The sequence below is a fragment of the Ranitomeya variabilis genome, chromosome 5 (genome assembly GCF_051348905.1).
Source record: "Ranitomeya variabilis isolate aRanVar5 chromosome 5, aRanVar5.hap1, whole genome shotgun sequence".
Lineage (NCBI taxonomy): Eukaryota > Metazoa > Chordata > Amphibia > Anura > Dendrobatidae > Ranitomeya > Ranitomeya variabilis.
In genome coordinates this window covers 626,919,861-626,947,355 of record NC_135236.1, presented here as the reverse complement: position 1 = coordinate 626,947,355, position 27,495 = coordinate 626,919,861, and the positions used below count along the sequence as shown (strand labels likewise).

The window sequence follows — 27,495 nt, the reverse complement described above, 5'->3', positions numbered from 1 at the left end:
TTTTCCCCATGGTGGAGTTACTCTTTGCCACATGGGGTTTTTTTGCCTTCCTCTGGATCAACATGTTAGGGCATGTTAGGTTAGGCTATGGGTTGAACTAGATGGACTTACAGTCTTCCTTCAACCTTAATAACTATGTAACTATGTAACTATATATACTGTATCCTCACCCATCCCTCACAGGCAGCGTCCTCTCTCCTCCTGTACCAGTTCGGACTTATATTGTTCAAGATTATTGTACTTGTTTTTATTATGTATACCCCTCCTCACATGTAAAGCGCCATGGAATTAATGGCTCTATAATAATTAATAATAATAATAATAATCTCACGTCATGATGATAATTAGACAGCTCCTGCCATTATGTTATAATGAGAAACTAATTAGCCAAGAACGGATCTCCTGAACTGTAGCTACACTTTAAGGAAAACTAAGAAAAAAAAAGATTGTGGAAGCCTGTGATCAAAAAGACTAAATACAATGTCTATTTTTGGGGGGGTGAAGAAGGACTAGCTGAGAAAGGAAAGAATGAAGGACATTTTTCAATAACTACTAAAAACTGTATAAATAACTCTAACATGTAGTAGCAGTGCACAGAACAATACAACCACAATTTATTTATAATACAACTATATAGTGGATAAATAATGCTCTAATGCTCCCATACACTGCTTATTATTACTGGAAATGCTCAAATAATGGCACCCAGGCTTTTAAGCCAGGTATCAGAGACTCCTTGATAGTACCTACAGCGACATTCACATGCTTTTTGGCCTTTTTAAGATGATTGATAGCAATATTGTTGATTATATCTTATCAGATTTTGATCTGATTGCTAGTACTTACACTTTTTGTTTATCAAAACATTTTAAACTTTTTAATTAATGTTGTTGTATTCAAATATTATATTAAATCAATGTAAACTAATAAAAAATAAGATACAGTGCCTACAAGTAGTATTCAACCCCCTGCAGATTTAGCAGGTTTACACATTTGGAATTAACTTGGCATTGTGACATTTGGACTGTAGATCAGCCTGGAAGTGTGAAATGCACTGCAGCAAAAAATAATGTTATTTCTTTGTTTATTTTTTTTTTAAATTGGGAAAAGTTTTTTCAGAGGGTCATTTATTATTCAACCCCTCAACCCACCAGAATTCTGTTTGGTTCCCCTAAAGTACTAAGAAGTAGTTCAGGCACAAAGAACAATGAGCTTCACATGTTTGGATTAATTATCTCTTTTTCCAGCCTTTTCTGACTATTTAAGACCCTCCCCAAACTTGTGAACAGCACTCAAACATGGTCAACATGGGAAAGACAAAGGAGCATTCCAAGGCCATCAGAGACAAGATCGTGGAGGGTCACAAGGCTCGCAAGGGGTACAAAACCCTTTCCAAGGAGTTGGGCCTACCTGTCTCCACTGTTGGGAGCATCATCCGGAAGTGGAAGGCTTATGGAACTACTGTTAGCCTTCCATGGCCTGGACAGCCTTTGAAAGTTTCCTCCCGTGCCAAGGCCAGGCTTGTCCGAAGAGTCAAGGCTAACCCAAGGACAACAAGGAAGGAGCTCCGGAAAGATCTCATGGCAGTGGGGACATTGGTTTCAGTCAATACCATAAGTAACGTACTCCACCGCAATGGTCTCCGTTCCAGATGAGCCCGTAAGGTACCTTTACTTTCAAAGCGTCATGTCAAGGCTCGTCTACAGTTTGCTCATGATCACTTGGAGGACTCTGAGACTGACTGGTTCAAGATTCTCTGGTCTGATGAGACCAAGATCGAGATCTTTGGTGCCAACCACACACGTGACGTTTGGAGACTGGATGGCACTGCATACGACCCCAAGAATACCATCCCTACAGTCAAGCATGGTGGTGGCAGCATCATGCTGTGGGGCTGTTTCTCAGCCAAGGGGCCTGGCCATCTGGTCCGCATCCATGGGAAGATGGATAGCACGGCCTACCTGGAGATTTTGGCCAAGAACCTCCGCTCCTCCATCAAGGAGCTTAAGATGGGTCGTCATTTCATCTTCCAACAAGACAACGACCCAAAGCACACAGCCAAGAAAACCAAGGCCTGGTTCAAGAGGCAAAAAATCAAGGTGTTGCAGTGGCCTAGTCAGTCTCCTGACCTTAACCCAATTGAAAACTTGTGGAAGGAGCTCAAGATTAAAGTCCACATGAGACACCCAAAGAGCCTAGATAACTTGGAGAAGATCTGCATGGAGGAGTGGGCCAAGATAACTCCAGAGACCTGTGCCGGCCTGATCAGGTCTTATAAAAGACGATTATTAGCTGTAATTGCCAACAAAGGTTATTCCACAAAATATTAAACCTAGGGGTTGAATAATAATTGACCCACACTTTTATGTTTAAAATTTATAAAAATGTAACTGAGCAACAAAACTTTTTGGTTTGTAAGATTTATGCATCTGTTAATAAATCCTGCTCTTGTTTGAAGTTTGAAGGCTCTAACTTATTTGCATCTTATTAAACCTGCTAAATCTGCAGGGGGTTGAATACTACTTGTAGGCACTGTATAAATGTGTGTGTGTATAAGTGATTGATTGTATGACTTCTAGCCAAAAGGGTTCATCCTACAAAATATTAAACTTGGCTTTCTTATATATACAGTAGATTGTTGCCTAATTAAATGCTATAAAACATTTTAATACTCTTTGTTAGTTTCTCAGAAATGTTTCCATTCTCTTTTGCGTGATATTATAAAATGCAAACATTAGGGTATGTAGGTTGTATGTGCCTATGGCAAAGCCGAGGCAGCGGATGTGCCAGCAGCTCTGCATGAGCGGAGGATTAGCCCCATTGTCTTGAATTAGGCTAATCTGCTGATTTCCCGTGTGAAAGCCAAAGAAATAATCATCATGCTGCAGATTTAAAAATCCACAGAGCGGCCATTACTTTATGCTGATAGTTTTCACTGCACTTTAAAATGGGTGTAATTGTTAGGTGTCGAGTTCCCACCACTGCACAGGGGGAATCTTGAACCACCTCCGCTGCGGTCTCCCATTCTCCTCCAGCCGCAGTGGAAACATCGGTCCCAGCGTCTGGCTCAAGCTGATACTGTGCGCTTGGGTACTGCTGCCTTTCCAGGTTCTGCCTTAGCCAGCACTGATCAGCAGCGAGCAGACATTTCAGGGATTAAGTCCTGCTTTTCCCACACTGATCATGCCCACGGGATGACCTCTCATTGGAGGTCGGGGGTCACATGCTCAGGTCCTGTTGCGGCTCCTATTGGACCATCAGAAAGGTCCCGAAGCACTACTGCTATAAAAGATTTGCATGGCCGCTCGGCCATGCGCTAGTGTAAACTTATTAACTTGTGTGTGTGGATGAATGCCTGTCGATGGATGAAAGCGCCGAATCGTTCCCATCCCTAGTGTTGTTGCCTGCTCGTGAATGGTAGAGCTACCTAGCACCTGACAGTGGTTTCCCGCATATCTAGCACACGATACTGCGTCTGTTAGCAGTGACCGCTAGTGAGGCGCCGTGCGCAGATAGTGCGCTTTCCTGGCCCTAGTTAGGGTGGTTAGTGGCGTCCGCCAGAGCGGCGATGCATGCACTCCAGTGTGGTAAATATTTACTTTAGTGGTTTCCCTGGCACTGCAGTAGTGGTGTCAAGCGCAAGAGATCTAGAGGGACTCTTACCCGGAGTCTTGGGGCAGAGTTCTGTGACTCCTTGCTTGCGCTCTTTGTGCAGTCCCGTGGCCCTGTGACACAACAGGGTTCGCTTCCTTCATACCGGGTGAAGCTAACCCGTGTGTGTACTCACATTATACCACCATATACACTCACTGGCCACTTTATTAGGTACACCTGTCCAACTTCTTGTTAACACTTAATTTCTAATCAGCCAATCACATGGCGGCAACTCAGTGCATTTAGGCATGTAGACATGGTCAAGACAATCTCCTGCAGTTCAAACCGAGCATTAGTATGGGGAAGAAAGGTGATTTGAGTGCCTTTGAACGTGGCATGGTTGTTGGTGCCAGAAGGGCTGGTCTGAGTATTTCAGAAACTGCTGATCTACTGGGATTTTCACGCACAACCATCTCTAGGGTTTACAGAGAATGGTCCGAAAAAGAAAAAAAATCCAGTGAGCGGCAGTTCTGTGGGCGGAAATGCCTTGTTGATGCCAGAGGTCAGAGGAGAATGGGCAGACTGGTTCGAGCTGATAGAAAGGCAACAGTGACTCAAATCGCCACCCGTTACAACCAAGGTAGGCCTAAGAGCATCTCTGAACGCACAGTGCGTCGAACTTTGAGGCAGATGGGCTACAGCAGCAGAAGACCACACCGGGTACCACTCCTTTCAGCTAAGAACAGGAAACTGAGACTAAAATTTGCACAAGCTCATCGAAATTGGACAGTAGAAGATTGGAAAAACGTTGCTTGGTCTGATGAGTCTCGATTTCTGCTGCGACATTCGGATGGTAGGGTCAGAATTTGGCGTAAACAACATGAAATCTTTGGGATGTTGTGGAACGGGAGATTCGCATCAGGGATGTGCAGCCGACAAATCTGCGGCAACTGTGTGATGCCATCATGTCAATATGGACCAAAATCTCTGAGGAATGCTTCCAGCACCTTGTTGAATCTATGCCACGAAGAATTGAGGCAGTTCTGAAGGCAAAAGGGGTCCAACCCGTTACTAGCATGGTGTAACTAATAAAGTGGCCAGTGAGTGTAGTCTGTCATTACCGAGTAGCAGGTGTCTTAGCTGCACGGTGGACCCCGGACTGCGAACGCACCTTATATAATCTCTAATTATTAGTTGGTGCGTTCCGCCAGTCAGTGGCGTATCTAGGGGGGGCAGCCGGGGCATGTGCCCCGAGCGTAGCTGGGGGGGCGCAGTCGGGCCGCCTAATGTGGTGGTCCGTAGTGTCTCCCCCGGCGGCTACATTCTGCCACCCCCGGTCTGGGAGTCAGCTGTTTTCTATGCCGACTGTCAAGCTGGCAGTCGGCACAGAGAAGCTGCAGAGTGCCGGCTTCCAACATGTGTGGAGATGGAGGGGGGCCCCTGCAGGGTGGCTGCGGCGGGCAGGGAGAAATCCCTGCAACTCCGCTGCCTACAAGACAAAATAGCAGCGGAGCTGCAGCGATCTGTCTTCCTGCCCACACTTCCACTCACACATGACGTCATCATTCAGCAGCTGGCTGTGTCAGAGGAACAGAGGAAGGCGATGGAGATGCTGCGGCAGAGCGCGAGGACAGGTGAGAGGAGTGTGTGTGTGTGTGTGTGTGGTGCGCTGCAGGGGAATGTGCAGAAAAGTAAATGGTGTGTGTGTGTGTGTGTGTAGGGGGAGGAGAAGGCAATGATGGGGCTGACGGGGAGAGGGCAATGATGTGGATGGTGGAGGAGGAGAGGGCAATGATGGGGCTGATGGGAGAGAGCAATGATGGGGATGGTGGAGGTGGAGAGGGCAATGACGGGGCTAACGGGGAGAGAGCAATGGTGGGGATGGTGGTGGAGGAGAGGGCAATGATGGGGCTGACGGAAGAGAGCAATGATGGGGATGGTGGAGGAGGAGAGGGCAATGATGGGGCTGATGGGGAGAGAGCAATGGTGGGGAGGATAGGGCAATGATGGGGCTGATGGGGAGAGAGCATTGATGGGGATGGAGGGGGAGGAGAGGGCAATGATGGGGCTGACGGGGAGAGAGCAATGATGGGGATGGTGGGGGAGGAGAGGGCAATGATGGGGCTGACGAGGAGAGAGCAATGATGAGATGGTGGGGAGGAGGAAATGATGGAAGTGGTGGAATGGGCAATGATGGGGATGGTGGTAGAGGAGGAAATGATGGAAGTGGTGGAATGGGCAAAGATGGGGATGGTGGGGGAGGAGGAAATGATGGATGTGGTGAAAAGGGCAATGATGGGATTGGGGGAGGAAATGCTGGAGGTGGTGAAATGGACAATGATGGGCGTGACGGAGAAGGCAATGATGGAGGTGGTGAAGAGAGCAATGATGGGGTGGGGTAGAGGACAATAATATGTGTGTGGACAATTTGAGTGGGGATAGGGGGATTTATTATGTGTGGGGAGAATTTGGGGATGGGGTAATTTTTTATTCAGGGGCACTTTAATGACACTTGTATCTTTAAGGGCATCATGTGGAGATTTTCTGCAAAAGAGCGGAGAAAATGGAAGTCTGCAGCGACGAGCTGTGGATGAGAAAACGCATTCTGGGATCTGGACAAGATGAAGAAAAGAAGGAGAACGACTCCAGAGACGACGTTATCTATAAGGTACCTGGATGTAAATATTATTTGTGATACTAATTCTCATGTTTTTATTTATGTTAGGAGCATTAAAGGGGATGTCCAGGTTTGTATTGAGTCTGCAGTCATTCTTTGTGACTGCAGACTTCTGAGTTCTCACAGTGCGCACTGCACACTGTCAGGATTATCTCGTGCCGGCGATTTACATACATGCGGTCACATGCTGACTAGACATGTGTGGCCTCACTCAATGATAATGAACTGAGCGAGGCCGGGCACGTCTAGTCAGAATGTGATCAGAAGTATACAAATCACATGCTTGTGCTGACATGACTGTCCACCGGGAAGGGAGAATCCTAAAAGTGTGCAGTGCATTCGTTGTGAGAATTAAGAAGCTGCGATGTCAGGATTCAGCTCTGCAGGTTCCAGTAGTCGTCACATGGACGCTTCACTCATATGTGATTTTCATACTTATGGTCCTGTGACAACGAACTTCTCTGCCTGCTTCTCTGTTTTTCACTGATCATTGAGAGCATTAGGGAGAGGAGCTAGTCGGTACATGACTAAGTGTGAAAATTGCATATGTCCTTGGTTTTTTGGGGGGCGCCAAAATGAATTCTTGCCCCGGGTGCCAGAAACCCTAGATACACCTCTGCTGCCAGTCCTAACAGTAATATACCAAGTTCCCTTATATTATTAAATTAGATGTGGAAAGCACATTTAATGAGAAATAACCTGAAAAATCTGCATTAAATCTTGAATGTGTGAAAACAGATTTAGGGTAAATTCATACTAGGCATTTTTTCAGTATTTTTTTCTGTAGCAAAACCTGATCTCTTGGCATAAAAGAAGCTGCAGAACAAAAACATAATTTCCTTGTTTTTTCTTGTGATTTTTATACATTTTTCTGCGGTTTTTGCATGCTAGATTTGTCTCTTGTGCATGCTGATAAAGTTTAGTGTTGAAAAAATACCTGCATTTTTTGTGAGTTTTTTCAGCTTTTTTTCACAACCCATTCATTTTAATGGGTGAAAAACGCTGAAAGTAGTGACATGCTGTATGTCCAAAAAAACATGCGAAACACAAAATACTAATGACAGAAAACCAATATGTGTGCATGAGATTTCTGAAATCTCATAGACTTTGCTGGTACTGTAAAGCGCAGGTAAATATCAGTATAAAAAATGCATTAAAAAATGCCGCAGAAATACCTAGTGTGAACAAAGTCTAACTGTTTAATTTCCGAAGCTGAAAGCATGAGAAGGTACAATGGACCCATGTTTGGTAAGGCGGTATTCAGTGTTCCTATTTTGGTCAATATTAATATATCACAGTCTTTTTAGCTTTTGGGGTTTTATAGGGAGTTTGTCACCAGGTTTTTGCTATGTAATCTGAGAACACCATGATGTAGGAGCTGAGACACTGATTCCAGTGATGTGTCACTTACTCATCTGTGTGTTGCGGTTTCAATAAAATCAGTATTTTATCAGCAGTAGATTATCACTACAGGACTAGGTATATGGTGCCTGCTAGTCAACTGCTCTGTGCAACTACGCCCCCACCACTGATTGGCAGCTTTCTGTCACTGTACAGTGCACACAGAAAGCTGCCAATCAGGAGTGGGGGCGGGGTTATACATAGCTCAGGATTCTGAGTTCTGCTAGATCTGTAGAAGAGAAAACATTGATTGTATCAAAATGACAGCAAGCAGCTCAGTAGGTGACACATTGCTGGAATCAGGGTCTCAGCCTCTACATCATGCTGCACTCAGATTACATGGACAGATTCCCTAGGATACAGTTCTAAAATAATTTGTGATCCTTTCTGGAAAAGTGGGCACCACGATTGACATGTGGAGGACAGACATTTCATTAGATGAACCTCTCTGGATAATATGGACTGACCTATAGAATCTTTGTTACTATTTAATTTATATTTGATATATTATGATACTAATCAGGCAACATTGTAAAATGGCAGCCTTAATCCTACACTGACAGAAAACCCTAAAGCACTTTGCCATTGTGCTTGCAATGATGAGGCTAACCAACAAGAGCAGCCAAATGAAGTGTGAAGCATAGCCCTCCAAGCAATAATGGGATCATTCAAAGTCACATTTCTATGTGACAAAATATAGGAAATTGGTAAGGCTTACAAGGGGAACATCGAATTATAACTGTGACTTTGACAGAGATATGCCTTTTTAACTACATAAAAGAGTACCGGAATCTCATATTTCAGATGCCAACAGTGGCGACTACATGTACCTTAATCCCTTCCATACTGAGCGGTTTTCTATTCTTAGAGTTTTTCTTCTTCCAAGAATCATAACTTTTTTTATTTTATCATCGACATAGCTATTGGAATGCTTGTTTTTTGAATGATGAGTTATAACATTGATTGGCACCATTCATTTTACCATACAATGTACTAACAAATAGGAAAAAAGTTATGTAATAGCAAAAAAATATATATATTTTTTTTTTAATTAACCCCTCCACCCACCTCCGGGTGATTTTCCGTTTTTCCTTTTTGCTTTTTCCTCCCCTTCTTCCAAGAGCCATAACATTTTTATCTTTCCAGCCATAAAGCTGTATAAGGACTTATTTTTTGCAGGATGAGATGTACTTTTAAATGACACCATTCATTCTGCCAGGTAGTGTGCTGGAAAGTGAAAAAGAATTCACAGTACGTTGAAATTGCAAAAAAGTACAATTCCACAATGTTTTTTTCTTATTGACCATGTTCAATATATGGCAAAACTGACCTGGCAAAATGGTCAGTCCAGTTATACAGATATGAATCAAGCATACTTTTTATTTATATATATATATATATATATATATATATATATATATATATATATATATATATATATATATATATATATATATAAAATTGGAACAGCATCAAACACTACCTTACAAGCATGCAAAGCTCTCCCGACCAGCAATCCAATGGTCATCAATGATAGATTCAAAAAAAGGAAAGCAGCAAAAAAAAAATCCACTTTATTTTTTCAAATCTTTTTGTGCTGCTTTCCTTTTTTTGAAGCTATATGTATATAAATATATATATATATATATATATATATATATATATATATATATATATATATATATATATATATATATATATATGTGTGTGTGTGTGTGTGTACCGTATATACTCAAGTATAAGCCGAGGCACCTAATTTTGCCACGAAATACTGGGCAAACTTATTGACTCGAGTATAAGCCGAGTATGCATTGTCCACTCATCCCTTTCCTTGTATGCATGACTCCCCCGTCCCTGTCCTTTTATGCATGGCTCCCCCATCCCTGTCCTTTTATGCATGGCTCCCCCATCGCTGTCCTTTTATGCATGGCTCCCCCATCACTGTCCTTTTATGCATTGCTCCCCCATCCCTGTCCTTTTATGCATGGCTCCCACATCGCTGTCCTTTTATGCATGGCTCCCCCATCCCTGTCCTTTTATGCATGGCTCCCCCATCCGTGTCCTTTTATGCATGGCTCCCCCATCGCTGTCCTTTTATGCATGACCCCCCATCCCTGTCCTTTTATGCATGGCTCCCCCCATCCCTGTCCATTTATTCATGGCTCCCCCGTCCTCATCCTTGGCTCCCCTGTCCCTGTCCTTTTATGCATGGCTCCCCCATCCCTGTCCTTTTATTCATGGCTCCCCCATCCTCATCCTTGTATGCATGGCTGCCCCGTCCCAGTTCTTGTATGCATGGTCCCTATTAAAAAAAACAAACATCCTACTCACCTTCCTGCGTGCCCTCGCAGCATCTCGTTCGTTCGGGCACCAGCAGCTCTACCAGCAGAGCGCTCACATGGCCCCGCTCATTAAGGTAATGAGTATTCACTCCACGCCTATGGGAATGCATATTCATGCCGCTGGCACCGGAATGAACGAGATGCTGCGAGGGCGCACAGGAAGGTGAGTAGGATGCGTGCTAGAAGTCGGTGGCTGTCAGTGTTACTGAGCGTGCTATAAAATGAATATTAATTTCTCTTTAGCAGCGGCACAGGCTTTAGCCACAGCCGCCGGCTCCTGCCTCTGTGACCCACGTTCCCAGCGCTCACAGTGTGACATTTACATAATATATACATGACGATAGCTACAAATTGTGACTTCCATTATAATATTTCCATGATAAAATAATTCCACTAGCTACTTTTTCTATTAGAATTATTAGAGTTTTTCATTGTAATAAGTATTTAGGGGAGGAGCTTTTTTTTTTTTACATGCATGGCACTGTTGGCCCAGAAGCATGACTAGAAGAGCGAGGGTCCCATAGCAAACTTTTGTATGAGCCATCCCCTCACAAGACCCTGACCCTGACACGGACTAATACAGCTCAGAGCAGGAAGTATACTCAGTTGTATCATATTTTAAGGAACAAAGGACACAACCTACTATAATATATACCTTAGGTTTAAATATTATAAAATAGGAAAAATGTATTTCCTATCAATTGACCATTCCCTGGTTTAAATAGGTGGACGGGATAATGCCACTAAATGTTGTACTTACAAGAGGAGTGTAATACTTAAAGGTGTTGACCACTGCTCGGAAAACATCTTCTTGGGCAATAAGTAAAATAATAGCACCTATACTCAACTCTGGTGCCAATGCCGTTGGACAGGTGAGGGGCCGTACAGCCTGAGGTGCTGTAGCTCCTAGATAGCGAGATACAGAAGGAAGAACAGCCTTTAGCTAATGTTCCGGAGAGCAAAGCACAAGAGAGTGACAACAATGGAGAATAGCAGTGACTGGGCTACCTCCCTGACAGAGTGCAGATACCGGTAACCAGAAGACCAAAGTTGTGTCATACTCTAAGAGGCACAGCAGAAACCGGTAGGACAGCTAGACTACATGTAACTTGTCTGCCCTAACACCCAGGAGACACAGTAACACATAGAGCCCGGGTCAGAATAGAGACCCTGTAAAAAGGCTTGAGTCACCTGTCATACGGGTTTGAGTCCTAAAGGGGGGCAGAGATAACTGAGAGGACCTTGCCAGAAGCCTTAGGCAGTAAGGGACTACAATATCACCGTGCTACTAGGACAGCTTTTAACTCCACCTGGTTTAAGGAGACTCTCAACTCTCTTCCAAGCCGACCAGACCCTGCCTGTACCTGTGATCTAGTGCCCTGGACTGGGGCTGCCTGCTACAATCAGTAAACCAGGTAAAAAGACTGCACAACTGCACCACTCACCATCTTCCATCTATTCACCGGGAGCCCTGGGGACCTACTTCACTTGTCGGAAGGTATACCATCTGGCTGCCAAAACATCATCCCAGAGGACCCCTTGAAGCAGCGTTGGTCACCTCTGACCAGATACCACAGGTGGCATCACGAGCTTTCTTTATTTAAAAACCCCTTAAAGACCTTTCCTTTAACATGGGCGCCAAGGGCCACGGACCGTGTCACCGCCACCGTGACACATCCCTTTAAGTACCGGACCTGGTACCAAGTACCCCACGGCTCTGGCAGGCGTTCCATTAAACGGTGACTTCACCTTCTGTACAATCCCTGTGAATTGAGACTGAAGGCAAAATGTGGAGACCAAAATAATCATAAAGTCTTCACGTTCTGAAGTCTCTGTGGCACATGGACCTAATGGAGTTGGGCTCTATTCCTTGTCTTGCTGTGAGACTTCATGATTACTTGTTGAATCCGTGGCAATTTTACAATCCTGTAATAAGCAAATATTTGCATACTTGAATCCAGGGCCGGACTGGGACTAAAATTCAGCCCTGGCATTTGAAGTCACACAGGCCCACTTGTCACATGGTGACTGTATAATATCTTTGTACACTTGTAGGCTACAAGAAGTGAGGGGAGTGTAACACGACTATATAACATATAATTACAGCTGTATCCAGCATTACAGCTCAGCCCCCATAGAATGTAATACAGCACAGCCCCCATAGAATGTAATACAGCCAGCCCCCATAGACTGTAATACAGCACAGCCCCATAGAATGTAATGCAGCACAGCCCCCATAGAATGTAATGCAGCACAGCCCCCATAGAATGTAATGCAGCACAGCCCCATAGAATGTAATACAGCCAGCCCCCATAGAATGTAATACAGCCAGCCCCCATAGAATGTAATGCAGCACAGCCCCCATAGAATGTAAAGCAGCACAGCCCCCATAGAATGTAATGCAGCCAGCCCCCATAGAATGTAATACAGCCAGCCCCCATAGACTATAATACAGCACAGCCCCATAGAATGTAATGCTGCACAGCCCCCATAGAATGTAATACAGCACAGCCCCCATAGAATGTAATACAGCCAGCCCCCATAGACTGTAATACAGCACAGCCCCATAGAATGTAATGCAGCACAGCCCCCATAGAATGTAATGCAGCACAGCCCCCATAGAATGTAATGCAGCACAGCCCCATAGAATGTAATACAGCCAGCCCCCATAGAATGTAATACAGCCAGCCCCCATAGAATGTAATGCAGCACAGCCCCCATAGAATGTAATGCAGCACAGCCCCCATAGAATGTAATGCAGCCAGCCCCCATAGAATGTAATACAGCCAGCCCCCATAGACTATAATACAGCACAGCCCCATAGAATGTAATGCTGCACAGCCCCCATAGAATGTAATACAGCACAGCCCCCATAGAATGTAATACAGCCAGCCCCCATAGACTATAATACAGCACAGCCCCATAGAATGTAATGCTGCACAGCCCCCATAGAATGTAATGCAGCACAGCCCCCATAGAATGTAATGCAGCACAGCCCCATAGAATGTAATACAGCCAGCCCCCATAGAATGTAATACAGCCAGCCCCCATAGAATGTAATACAGCCAGCCCCCATAGAATGTAATGCAGCACAGCCCCCATAGAATGTAATGCAGCACAGCCCCCATAGAATGTAATGCAGCCAGCCACCATAGAATGTAATGCAGCCAGCCACCATACAATATAATGCAGCACAGCCCCATAGAATGGAATGCAGCACAGGCCCATAGAATATAATGCAGCACAGGCCCATAGAATGGAATGCAGCACAGGCCCATAGAATGGAATGCAGCACAGCCCCATAGAATATAATGCAGCACAGCCACATAGAATATAATGCAGCACAGGCCCATAGAATATAATGCAGCACAGGCCCATAGAATATAATGCAGCACAGGCCCATAGAATGGAATGCAGCACAGCCCCATAGAATATAATGCAGCAGAGGCCCATAGAATGGAATGCAGCCAGCCCCATAGAATATAATGCAGCACAGGCCCATAGAATGGAATGCAGCACAGCCCCATAGAATATAATGCAGCAGAGGCCCATAGAATGGAATGCAGCCAGCCCCATAGAATATAATGCAGCACAGGCCCATAGAATGGAATGCAGCCAGCCCCATAGAATATAATGCAGCACAGGCCCATAGAATATAATGCAGCACAGGCCCATAGAATATAATGCAGCACAGCCCCATAGAATATAATGCAGCACAGCCCCATAGAATATAATGCAGCACAGGCCCATAGAATGGAATGCAGCACAGCCCCATAGAATATAATGCAGCAGAGGCCCATAGAATGGAATGCAGCACAGGCCCATAGAATGGAATGCAGCACAGGCCCATAGAATATAATGCAGCAGAGGCCCATAGAATATAATGCAGCACAGCCCCATAGAATATAATGCAGCACAGGCCCATAGAATATAATGCAGCACAGGCCCATAGAATATAATGCAGCACAGGCCCATAGAATGGAATGCAGCACAGCCCCATAGAATATAATGCAGCACAGGCCCATAGAATGGAATGCAGCACAGCCCCATAGAATATAATGCAGCACAGGCCCATAGAATATAATGCAGCACAGCCCCATAGAATATAATGCAGCAGAGGCCCATAGAATGGAATGCAGCACAGGCCCATAGAATGGAATGCAGCACAGGCCCATAGAATATAATGCAGCAGAGGCCCATAGAATATAATGCAGCACAGCCCCATAGAATATAATGCAGCACAGGCCCATAGAATATAATGCAGCACAGGCCCATAGAATATAATGCAGCACAGGCCCATAGAATGGAATGCAGCACAGCCCCATAGAATATAATGCAGCACAGGCCCATAGAATGGAATGCAGCACAGCCCCATAGAATATAATGCAGCACAGGCCCATAGAATATAATGCAGCACAGCCCCATAGAATATAATGCAGCAGAGGCCCATAGAATGGAATGCAGCACAGCCCCATAGAATATAATGCAGCACAGGCCCATAGAATATAATGCAGCAGAGGCCCATAGAATATAATGCAGCACAGCCCCATAGAATATAATGCAGCACAGGCCCATAGAATATAATGCAGCACAGGCCCATAGAATATAATGCAGCACAGGCCCATAGAATGGAATGCAGCACAGCCCCATAGAATATAATGCAGCACAGGCCCATAGAATGGAATGCAGCCAGCCCCATAGAATATAATGCAGCAGAGGCCCATTAAATGGAATGCAGCACCCCCCCCCCCCCAATAGCTCCACAATCCAGTCATCACTCATTGATAAAAAAAAAACAAAAAAACACTCTACTCACCTTTCCTCGTGCCCCGCGCTGCTCCTGGCTCTGGTCTCAGCAGTCGCAGTCTGCCCGCCCGGTCACACAGCAGGTGCGCGATGATATGACGTCATCGCGCACCCGCAGTGTCAGCGGCAGGCAGAGCGGGGAATGATGGGAAGCATCAGCAGACGCTCTCTCCTCCATCATTGCATTCAACTGTACCGGCGTCTATGACGCCGGTATAGTTGAATGCGGGGCCGGGAGTGCGCCGACAGCGGGGAGAGTGTGCCACAGCGGCACACTCGAGCGGCCCACTACTGCCACCGGCCCTTCTGGCATTTGCCAGAACTGCCCGATGGCCAGTCCGGCCCTGCTTGAATCAATGACTATGGTAAAATCCAGATATAAGCAAAAAAAAAGTCATAGTTTATACAAAAGCCAATTCCAGAGTAGTTGAGTTTGAATAATAGGCTCCAAATCCTCTAGTCTCTTCAGTTTGCTGAATACTTAAATCTACAAATTCTGTTTTACCACCAAATATTCTTAGGGAATAAACTCTACATTTAAAGCTGTGTGTTTTATAGTCCTTTTAATGTGGAACTCAGGCACCTTCACTATTAATTTAGTTTAGCATGAAAGTCATTGTATTGAATTTTCTCCTGAAATTTATGTGAAAGTTAATTCCTCCTGACAGCACTGACCTGCTCCTCTACCAAGTCCTAATTTCTAATTTTGACATTGATGTTTGAGAAAGGTGCACTTGTACTGCTCCCCTCCCCATACATTCTTCTCCAGTTTGTCTCAAGATGTGCAGATTTAGGACTGGACGTGTTAGCAACGCCTGGCTAAAGTGTTTCGTAGCATTCTGTTAAATTATTTGCTCAATTTGCTGCCGCAATTGGCTCCTCCCTCTTAAGTATACGCCCCTGCAGAGCACTAGTGCTTTTAAAAGGATTGTCCAGGATTGAATTAAAATTAGCCAAAAAACACTAATGAAATGGTATATTAACCCTCTATCGATAAATTAGATTGGTATAGCAGAAAGGTGGGATATAAAAATTAATTATTATTCAAATGTTTATAAAAGTCGCTCGCTCAACTAGGTTATGATACTGACAGCTAATTTATCAGAATACGTGGATATTCACCTGCAGAAATGTGTCACTCTTCTTCCAGCCTACTTAAAAGATACAGGGGATACAATACGAGTTTTAGAAAATATAAATTGGGGGAGGAATTACATACTTGGCACATTGGATATTAAATCTCTTTATACGGTCATCAATCAAGAGAAGGGTTGTTCATCAGCCGAATATTTTTTAGAACAACTACACTCTTACAGCCCTACTCAGATCGCATACATTGTGGAGAGTATGAAATTTATTCTCCAACACAATTATTTTATCTATTGTAAACAGTTTTATTTACAAACATGGGGCACAGCCATGGGTACAAAATTTGCCCCCAGTTATGCAAATCTTTATGTAGGGAAGTGGGAGGAGTCTTATATTTATTTGAATGGCCATTTAAGGGAAGGCCTTGTCTTGTGGCGACGCTTTATTGATGATGTGGTATTTATATGGGAAGGGACACAGTCCGACCTCAGCACCTTCCTCCAGGGATTAAATGATAATGTGTATGGTTTGGAATTTACGCCCACTATAAGTACATCAAATGTAAACTTTTTGGATTTAAATATTTTTATTGAAAATAATACCATACTTACCAAATGTTATCACAAGGAAGTTGATTGCAATAGTTACATCCATACAGATAGTTGCCACCTTCCGTCATGGCTTTCAAACATTCCAAAAAGCCAGTTCACACGCATAAGACGGAATTGTACAAAAGTTGGGGATTATGATGAAGAATCCAACTATTTAAAGAAACAGTTTGTAGAAAAAGGGTACTGTGAGACATCCTTGGAAAAGATTAGGCAAGAGGTCAGGACTGTCCCAAGAGGGAATCTGGTTCATGCAACCAAAATAAGACCACAACTCTTGAGCATAACACATGAAATTGGGAAAATACCATTCATTACCCAATACCATGCGAACCGGAAGAGATTCATCAATATAATTCATAAACATTGGCCTATTTTGAAAAATGATAAGGTTGTTGGAGAACTTATTCCTGACAAACCAAGATTTGTCTTTAAAAAGGCTAAGAATATTGGAAATATGATAGCTCCAACAGCCAGGATGGGAATGATTCATGGACATACCAAACCAACAAGTACAATATGGCCGAATCCTATAGGGGGATTTACCACGTGTGGAACTTGCTCCTGTTGTACACGGGTAAAATGCAAAAAGTCGGTTCAAACAAGTTTTTGGAATACAGATAGGACCGAAATGTTCAACATCAAGGATAATATTTCCTGTCATTCAACGGGGGTCATCTATATAATTAGATGCCCCTGCGATAAAGTATATGTAGGCCGCACAAAAAGGAGATTGAAAGACAGAATAAAGGAGCATTTGGATAATATCAATAAGGGGTTTGGTGGCCACCCCCTGTCACGCCATTATGCAGATAAACATGGACGGATGTGCAATGGAACATCTTTTTGTGGCATCCAGATCGTACAAAAAAACCCCAGAGGGGGGGACTATCTGAGGAGCATGTCTAGGGTTGAGTCCAATTGGATCTTTACACTCAATAGTCTGGCCCCGAAGGGACTTAATTATGAAATTGAACTGTATGCCCTTTAATATATTAAAAATAGGCACCACCATTCCAATATGTGATGGCTGAGGGGGATTTTTATACATGGGGGGCACGTTTTTATTAATGCAATTATACACTGCACACTGATAATCCCTTTTAAGTTCAGCTCTGTTTGTGTGTAAGATGTTTTAGGATAAAAATTTTTTATAAGGGGAGGTGGGGTCTTTTTTAGCCATTTGAATAAAACATTTTATTTTATTTAACATATATTTATATACGTATTTTTTACTTATTTCTCTTGGGGATTAATAAATAATAAATTATAAATTTTAATTTTAATTAGGCAATAGGGGGTTGTTTCATGTATGTGTGCAATACAGGGTCCAGTGGTCGGGTGCAATCCACTTTAGGTGGTTCTGTGTGACATACACGGTTTGGTAGTAAGTGCAGGGTGCTGGTAAGCCCATTAGGAAGAATGAGGCCCAGTAACAGAGAGTATTGCGGAGGGTATAAAGGGTTAGCGTTAGTACAGGGACCACAACCTTGAGGAAGAGGGACGTCTCCCTCGAAACGCGTCGGTCATTGGCCCCTGTACATGCCCGTCTTCTACGGACAGGTGACGTCACCGCTCAACCACGCCCCCCGCACACCCCGCTCGCACACGGCGGCGCCTTCGGCCGAGGCACACCGCCGTCGTTCAGCACTTGCCAATTCTCCAGGAGTTCAGGGAGGACGCTCCCCACCTGCAGATCTAGGCAAAGCAAGCGGACACTCCAGGAACTCCGGGCGCATCGATCCGGTGCTGCCGCTTCAGCTTTTGGGACTGTGCCAACACGTGTGCACACAAGCACGACAAGGTGGGCATAGTTACGCAGTTATCCGTTTATTTATCTGTGTTAGAGCGCGGCAGTCTCTTTTTTACATTTAGGTTATGATACTGTTATGTCCCACATCAGGAGCACAGTGCTGCGCTATAAAATAGTATTAAAAATATATAAATACGGTCTCTCTTTAGTTATATATTTCTGGATCAACCATACTATAATTATATTCATAGACTGTTATCAAGAATAAAAATGTCTCATAATTACATTGTATTCATTTCATAGTTAATGAGAATAACAATCTCACCCATATATGACTATATAGTACTTTTGATCCAGAAATAACCCTGACCACACCCCTGACTGACAGCTTTCTATGTCCACAAACTGCCAATCAGCAGTGGGGGGTGGGATTACACAGATTAGATAGACTGCTGTGCAGGTGACACCTAGTCAGGCAGTAATAATCTCCTCCTGATGAAACACTGATTGTATTTAAATTACAACACACAACCTAATAAGTGATGCATTCTTGGAATCAGGCTCACTTACTCTATATTATTTCACTCTTAGATTAAAGAGCAAAAACCTACTGAAAACTCCTTTTAACTAATTGGAGGTAACAGTTACAGTGTAAAGACCCCATATATATTGAGCTAAAGTCGCCTGAACCCACCAAAGACAATGCCCGATCTTTGTGTTTTTCCTTGAGATAAGTCGCAGCCAAAGGAATCTGGCAGTGGCTCTGTCATATAGGACACAACAGTGCTTCTATGTATGGAGGCGTCATAGCTTGGGGGAAAGCTCTTGGCCAAATAATCGTTTGGCCCACAGCTATTTAATGTATACGGGGGTCTTTATAAGTAGTGCGATTTACACAAAATGCAAGAAGGTATCAGTTACGAAGGAAACTTAAACATCGACCAACACTATAAAATGTATTAAGATTAAAGAACTAGTTCCATGCATTCCGCAATTGAATCAGCAGAAACAACACATAAACCTGTCTTTCTCCCAAATTGTGATATATCCCTTGAAAACCAAAGTTAGAAAATGTCTTAAATAATCAGATAAATAGCATCCTGCTTCTTACAAGTGTTTTGTTACAGTATATAAAACACTGGGCCGAGCTGGTATTCTCTGTATTCAGCAGCTGTCACATATCTTTGATGACTTGGAGAACACTGACTATAAATCTCATTTGCATTCCGGCAGCCAAAGGAAAAACAAATAGTTTGACAGCACGTATAGAAAATGAAAGTTGCGCTTACCGATTCTTCTGCACAGTTAATATAACAAACCAAAGTTTAAAAGAAAAAAAAAAGCAGATTACTTTTAAAGGGAACATCCTTTTTAAAGGATGTATCTATCAAGTGTTGCTGTGTTTAGCACTGTTATTTGTATATTTAGGATACAAAAAGGTAAATTTTTCTCTTTTTGCCCTTGACGCTTTCTTCACATCAGAAAGAAAAATTATAATAAAGTACAAATGACACCTCAAGGTTGTGTTACGTCAAAAGTCTATCTGCCACCGATCTTGGAAACGCAGGTATGTCATTATGTCACCCTGGCAAAATATAACACTGTCACACGACGATGAACGAGGAATACAGTTTTCCCATCACGTCAAAGGTGACACCATTACCAGAAATTACAGTATATGGAAGTGTACTAATTACTAATTAGCCATAGATTTATCAGCATTTTCTGCTCATTATTGAATAAATCAAGTACTGACTGAAAGAATGGGACAAACACAATATTACTCATTAAAGATGTAGTCCAGGGTTAGAAAAACTTGGCTGCATTCTTCCAAAATGGAGAAACGGCTGTCTACAAGCAGCACGTGGTATTGCCCATCTGCACCATTTATGTCAGTGCAGCTAACCTGCAGTACCAGACATAAGCTGAAGACAGGGCTGGCGCTATTTAAAAAAAAAAGTAGTCATATTTTTGTAATTTTGGACAAATCCTTTAAGACCAGACACAGTGTGCAGCACTTTATTCTAATGTTGCCTTGTATACAGAAGCAGTGTGTGTACATACTGTAAGTTGGTCTGTTCTTTTATCAGCTTAGCACCTTGATGTCAGAGGATGTAGGGTCTGTCGGTCTGCAGTAGTGCCATTGGTACGGTCGCTGATAGCAGGAAGGTTGTTTTCCTGTTGTCTGCTAAGAAGAGGAGGTGTGAATGTCCCTGTAGGCCCAGGAGGAGCCTGGCACTGAGTTGGGTGCATTGTGGTGCTGAAGCAATGTGCCATGACACTGATACCACAGGTAAGAGCAGGTAATGAAGGCAAGTAGTTTGGCACCAAAAGGCAAAGTGCAGTTGGCCCATGCTTTGTGCTTGAAGAATCTGTTGGTGGCTGTGTAACTGTTAGGCCTGGGGAAGTGCTGTGCATTATTGTTCTTGGAGATCTGCAATCAAGGTGGCAGCATGGTACAGCATGGCAAGGCTGAATTATTATCACTGAAGGGCTGACAGGTGCAAGAAGTGACATTGAGCAGCAAGGGGTTAGAATAAATTTAGCCGAGTGACTGTAAGCACTCAAACTCAGCTATTAAAGTCAATAAGTCGATGGACAACATCAGACTGTACTCAGATGACATCTGAATGCAGTCCAATTTCCATAAAATTACAGTAGGGAGAAGATACAGATTTTTTTTTCCGCTCCTCCTTATCCGAGAGAATCGGATCACACTATGATCACACTCTGGTCAAATTCTAATTAAAGTTAGATCAGAGTGTGATAAGCATAATCGGGCCTGATTCTCTTAGATGAGAGAAAATACAGGCGCGTGTGTGACCATAGCCTAAGGTTTGAACAGCGTATGATCATAGTGTGATCCAATTCTCTCGGATGGGAAGATAGAAAAAAGTTCTCCAATTCTCCATCTCTTCCATTGTGTTAGATTGTGGAAATCGGACCACACTCAAATGTCATCCAACAGCAGTCCTATGTTTTCCATCGCTCACATAGCTGAGTATGATCCAATATTGTGTATGCTGTGATTTTCTCCTCAGAATGGCTCTGTCCAAGATAAAATCGGATGGATGCACGACCCCATAGCATAACATTGGTCCGAATGCGATCCCATGTTTTGTCTGATCGCACTTGGACCAATAATACAGCCTAAAATGAGTATATTAGTACTTCTTCAGAAATGTTCTGCTGCTTTAGAAAAATGTAAATGCTGTTTCTCAAACCAGAAGCCACTCAATATGACGTGTAAACTGGGCCTACGTTTACCAGGTACATATAGTCTATCTAAATGATCATTTTCCAATCATTGCTAAAACACCAGCTAAATAAGACAGCGGTCCATAAATAAACAATCATAACCAGGGCCGGACTGGCCATCTGGCAACTGCCAGAAGGGCCTCTCTGGTCATGGGCCGCCTTGTCTGCTATGTTGTTAACAGAATCGGTGTTCTCAAGACCCCTATACTGTTAAGAGTTGTGATGGAGCGCAAAGTTGCTGACTCCGTCACTTACACCAGCAGACCACGGGTATCATTAGAAATATTGGTCCTGTAGAAAATCTTCCTTTCCTCCATCCAGGGTAATATTAGTAATATATTCCATCTGGTTCATTGAGAATTTCAGCCCCAGTCCGTACCTGATCATAACTCTTGTTCTCTAGGCTGGGTCCAGACAGCCATATTTCACAGTCCCTATACAGACCCCAATTCACAGGCTGGAACTTACAGCCTCATAGGCATATACGTATAAGGCCGTAAGTTCAGACTGGGAGCCTGGTGGTCAGGCCGCTCAGTGTGGGGGGTATACAGACTGTGAAATATGGCCGTCTGACCTAGGCCTTAGTGCTACACTTTCTTCTGCATTAGCCATTGTCTCAGTGTGATTTGCCAAATGCCATTACCAATCCTGTCAATTTCCTCTCCTGTGTCTCCATAACAACAGACTATAAACTGTCACCGTGGATACAACTAAGTGTACATTCCCATGTCCCGGGAGTGTTATGGCAAAATGAACGATTTTATGGCTTTCCACCAAAACGCAAACATTTCAACTAGTAAATCAGAAGTTATATTATCAGTCATAGTTTGGGTTCATTCCATTACAAGTTACATATTTATTTTATTACATAGATACTGAAAGCTTTCTGTTTTGGTGCGAAGTCCAAGTGATAACTGGAAACACCACCATTTTCGTCTAACAGTTGTTTTTTTTCTCAAAAGCTGATGATACGCTGTGACCTCACAACAAAATGTCTTTCCAACTAGAAATCAAAAATGTGGCAATCAGTCTAATTTCTAAAGGACCATTATATAGCATTTTTGTTGGAAATCTTCTCTACAGATGGAGTTCTAAGAAATATCCTAAAACCACCCATATGGCCAAAAAAAACATTGGACCAGATTCATTACTGTTGTTCTAAGTAAGGGAGGAGAATACCGAAGCAGATAGCAGACACTGTGCCCAATCTAGCACGTGTCGTTTTATTCATTTCACACATTTTCCTATGCCCACCTCTTGACAGTCTTTATACTAATATTTTGCACCAAATAAAGGAGCACAATAAAATTAGTGCATTTTATAGGCATGTCCTCTTTTCTTGACATTTTTCGAAACTGTTTCATAAAGTATAGAAAGCCAAGTGGCCATCTGTGCAGTATTTCCCAGGGCACCTTGGCCAAAAAGGGTCAGGATTTATTGCATGTAAATACCACTCAAAAGTGAACTAGGGTTGCTCTTGGTAGTGGGCTGGGTTGGGACAGGACAGAAAAATTAAAAAGGGTCTATAACACACATGTAGCCAGTGACAAATGAACAGCCAGCACCCTCTGCTAACAATGCAGCATGCCTTGGTAGTTGAAGCTATTAATGTTAAGTATATGAACACGCTCATTTGGCTCTTGTTACATCTGTAATAAATTTGTCAAGCTTTGTAGATGGAACTCAAAGAGGTGGTTTGCCACTGATAGTGAAATTCATAGTTAAATTATTGATCTAACTACTGTTCTAATGTACTTTTATTTTCAAATTCCCTACCCTTGCTTCTTCACTCTAATTTTCAGTGTCTTTTCTGTTGCGTAAGTGCCAGTTGTCAATTCTGATGCATGCTCAGTATGGTCTCCCTGCTAACCACACTCCTTCATTGCACTCCTTTGCTGGCTTGCAACACTCCTTTGTTGCGCTCATCCACATCATCACCACGCACCTTCATTGAGCTCCTTTGCTGGTTTGCAACACTCTTTTGTTGCGCTCATTCACATCATCACTACGCACCTTCACTGAGCTATTTCGCAGGCTTGCAACACTCCTTTGTTGCGCTCATTCACAACGTCACCATGCACCTTCACTGAGCTCCTTTGCTGGCTTTCAACACTCCTTTGTTGCACGCATTCGCATCGTCATCATGCACCTTTCATTGAGCTCTTTCGCTGGCTTGCAACACTCCTTTATTGCACTCACTAATATCGTCACCACGAACCTTCACTGAGCTTCTTCTCTGGCTTGCAACACTCCTTAGTTGCGCTCACTCATATCGTCACCATGCACTTTTCATTGAGCTCTTTCGCTGGCTAGCAACACTCCTTTGTTTTCTCTCATTCATGTTGTCTCCACGCACCTTCATTGAGTCCCTTTGCTGGCTTGCCACACTTTTTTGTTGTTCTCCTTCGCTGGCTCGCCAAATCTCTTTACTATGTATGCAGTTACTAGCAACAATCTACTCTGCATGCGTCAAAATGGAAACCGGAACACCACAGTAAATGAAAATGAAACTGGTGAGCCAATGAATAGGCACAATAAATTTGCGCAGTGAGTCTGCGAAGGAGCGCAACAAGGAGCAATGCAAGCATGAAGAACATACTGAGCATATGTTGGAACTGGCAACTGGTCCATGCTCAGTAGAAAAGACACTGCCCGGCCTCTATAAAGAATGTGCCTGATGACATCACATTTTACAGCAAAGAAAGCAACTTTGGGGAGTGACCACAAGATCGCCTTCCAATGTCGCTTTGTTTCAGAGCAGAAAAGATTGCCGTGGGAGTGACAGCAGCCTCTACTGATGATGTTCCATTTGAGAACCCTAAGTGCTTGTGGGGATCCTCAAACAAATCGTCCTTGGCAATAAATAAAATGAAAAAAACTGATTGGAAAGTAGAGTAGAGATGGAAGAGAGGGGAATCTGTATATGAAGTACATTAGAAAAGTAATCCAGCTCCACAATCACAAAGGTTGCTTTATTGACGTGTGAATGATATGGATAAAACATTGACGCGTTTCAGGTGAGTACACCGTTAATAATTGGCTAAGGGTGTACTCACTTGAAATGCATCAATTTTTTATCCATATCTATCATGATGTTTTAACTTTCCACTGATTTTTGTCCTTATTCACACTTTAATAAAGCAACCTTCCCGATTGTGGAGCTGGACTACTTTTCCCTTTTTTGCACTTTTCTTCATCAAGGCGCCTTGACGCTGCTGCTACTCCGAGCCACATTATTTCTACATGAGGGTGAGTGAGATCTCTTTCTCTTCTACACATTAGAAAATTGATTAGATTAGTAGTTAAAGTAGGTAGACGTATAGTATTAAATTCAATATTTTTTTCAGACCAACCCTTTAATGTCTGCAACTCAAAACATAATTCGGGTACTTTTGCCAAGATGTAAAAGTGTGAGTTAATTCACTTATTAATTGGCAAGCAGAAAAATCTCAGAAACCTACTCATTCGAAAATGGGTCTGTTTTATACCAAAGGAAAAAAATGGAACTGGGTCTAAGGAGCGCTGAAAGGAAACTCTGACACCAGAATGGGGTTAAGCCACAACGCATTTCAACGGAAGTACCGTCTTCATCCACCTGATGAAGACGGTACTTCCGTTGAAACGCGTTGTGGCTTAACCCCATTCTGGTGTCAGAGTTTCCTTTCAACACTCCTTAGACCCAGTTCCATTTTTTTTCCTGTTTTTGTCCTCCATTGGAGGTGTTCGGCTGGAGCTGCGGGGGGTCTCTGCACCTTTCCCCCACTGGGGCTACCCTCTCAGTGCTCCTAAGTAAACTGCCTGCTTCTGACTTTGTTTTATACCAAAGTCACACATCCATGTTTTGGGATCCAAGCGCAGATCACGGTGCCCAGACCAGTCGCGGGTTAGCTAAGGAGGCTGTTGAGTTTAGGTCAGGAGATCCACGAAACAAGGATGTGTGAATCTGACCTAAGATACTGCACATAATAAAAGATCATACAGAAACATAGAAGTAGCCCCATGTTATCCATGAAGGTTTTAGGTGTCTAAGTACAAAGCAGATCCAAGTGAAACCACTTTGTGTTATCCATGAGGTTTAAAGCAGCTGAAAGCGTAGAAAATCTTTGTAATTACAAGTAAAGTGTTTTAAGTTGGGCTAAAACCACTTGCAAGTGGCAATGTGCATATACAGACCAGTCACTGGGGAAACTAGTGAACGTAGTCTGTCGTGATCTGATTTCACACCTTTTCGAGTTCCAAGGTCTTCAAGACTTTGCGAGCTGAAGAGGAAAAGAAAAAAGACATTAAGGATTACTTTGTAATTGTTTTATACATTTGCTGTAAATGTCATTAGCAAGACATAAGCATTAACTGAAAAAGAGTAATCAGTAAGTCACTAGCTAATATTATCTTATGTATCAGGATTATTGCAGGTTTTATTCTTCAACCCTTACTTAAGTGGTTTGCTTGGCTTAGACATCTCCATTGTCAAATACTTTATTTATATAAAGTATTTTTATTCTGTAGACAGGTCTCTTTGTCAGCTTTGTGGAGCAGAGAATGGTCAAAAGATGCAATTTATTGATTTTAATGGTTAGTGTGTAATGCTTCATTTTTCCTGTGGTGGCGCTGCAAGGAAGCTGATCACCAGCTGGCTGGTTTCCCTGCAGATAAATGCTACATTTCCAACCAGTATTCAATTTATTATCTAGCAGTTTATCCTAAAAAAAGGAAATATCCAAGACAAACAATCCTAGTAATTACAAAGGAAGAAGCCATTTTTTAAATTCATGTATTTTTGGAGGTTAGTTGACCAACTACTAGTTTTATGCAGGTGACACATCTGTGGAGGAAATTGAGATGAGTTAAGGTGGGTTCACATAATTATGTCCTCTCTCTGGCAGGAAAAGAGCTCTCCACCTAAACTTTTCATACAAAAGCTATTAAAGAGATGTTAGCATCTTAGACATTTATGGCATAGCTACAGGACCTGTGGCCCACACCTATCTTGGGAATCTCCATCTTGTGCCTTCGTGAATGTAGAGATGACCTCACATGGGCATCTATCGTCATTGACTTATATGCATCTTCTGAAAATTGCTGAGCAAACACAGTAAAGGTACCTTCACACGAAACGACATTATAACGATATCGCTAGCGATCCGTGACGTTGCAGCGTCCTCGCTAGCGATATCGTTTCGTTTGACACGCAGCAGCGATCAGGATCCTGCTGTGATGTCGCTGCTCGCTGAATAAAGTCCAGAACTTTATTTGGTCGTCCGATCGCTGTGTATCGTTGTGTTTGAAAGCAAAAGCAACGATACCAGCGATATTTTACACTGGTAACCAGGGTAAACATCGGGTTACTAAGCGCAGGGCCGCGCTTAGTTACCCGATGTTTACCCTGGTTACTAGCGTAAAATGTAAAAAAAACAAACAGCACATACTCACATTGCGTCCCCTGCAGTCTGCTTCCTCCTCTGACTCAGCGCCGCAAAGTGAAAGTGAAAGCAGCACAGCGGTGACGTCACCGCTCTGCTCTCACTGTACGGCGCTCAGTCAGTCAGGAAGTGGACGCAGGGGGACGTGAATGTAAGTATGTGCTGTTTGTTTTTTTTAGATTTTACGCTGGTAACCAGGGTAAACATCGGGTTACTAAGCGCGGCCCTGCGCTTAGTTACCCGATGTTTACCCTGGTTACCAGGGGACCTCGGCATAGTTGATCGCTGGAGAGCGGTCTGTGTGACAGCTCTCCAGCGACCAAACAGCGACGCTGCAGCGATCGACATCGTTGTCGCTATCGCTGCAGCGTCGCTTCGTGTGAAGGTACCTTAAGAATTTACAAAACTCATATAGAAGTCTAAGGAGAGAACCATGCATTGCTTGGCATTCTCTCCATTCATGGTGGTGCAAGATGGAGATGCATTCTCAAAACAAAGTTGGAATCTGCATGCGTCATACATTTATGCCATAAATGTCTCAGAAGTG

The 27,495-nt window shown here is 43.3% G+C and overlaps 1 protein-coding gene across 2 annotated transcripts in view; it reads right to left on the bottom strand.

Moving 5' to 3' along the window:
• LOC143776622 (protocadherin-10-like) overlaps positions 1–27,495 on the bottom strand; it is a 165,047-nt gene that overhangs the window by 21,656 nt on the left and 115,896 nt on the right. The window contains exon 3 of one of the 2 annotated variants that reach the window (XM_077266138.1): positions 25,702–25,787. In XM_077266138.1, coding sequence (XP_077122253.1) covers positions 25,702–25,787 — 86 coding nt within the window. The remainder of the gene's footprint in view (positions 1–25,701; positions 25,788–27,495) is intronic. The other variant, XM_077266139.1, reaches the window with a different exon arrangement.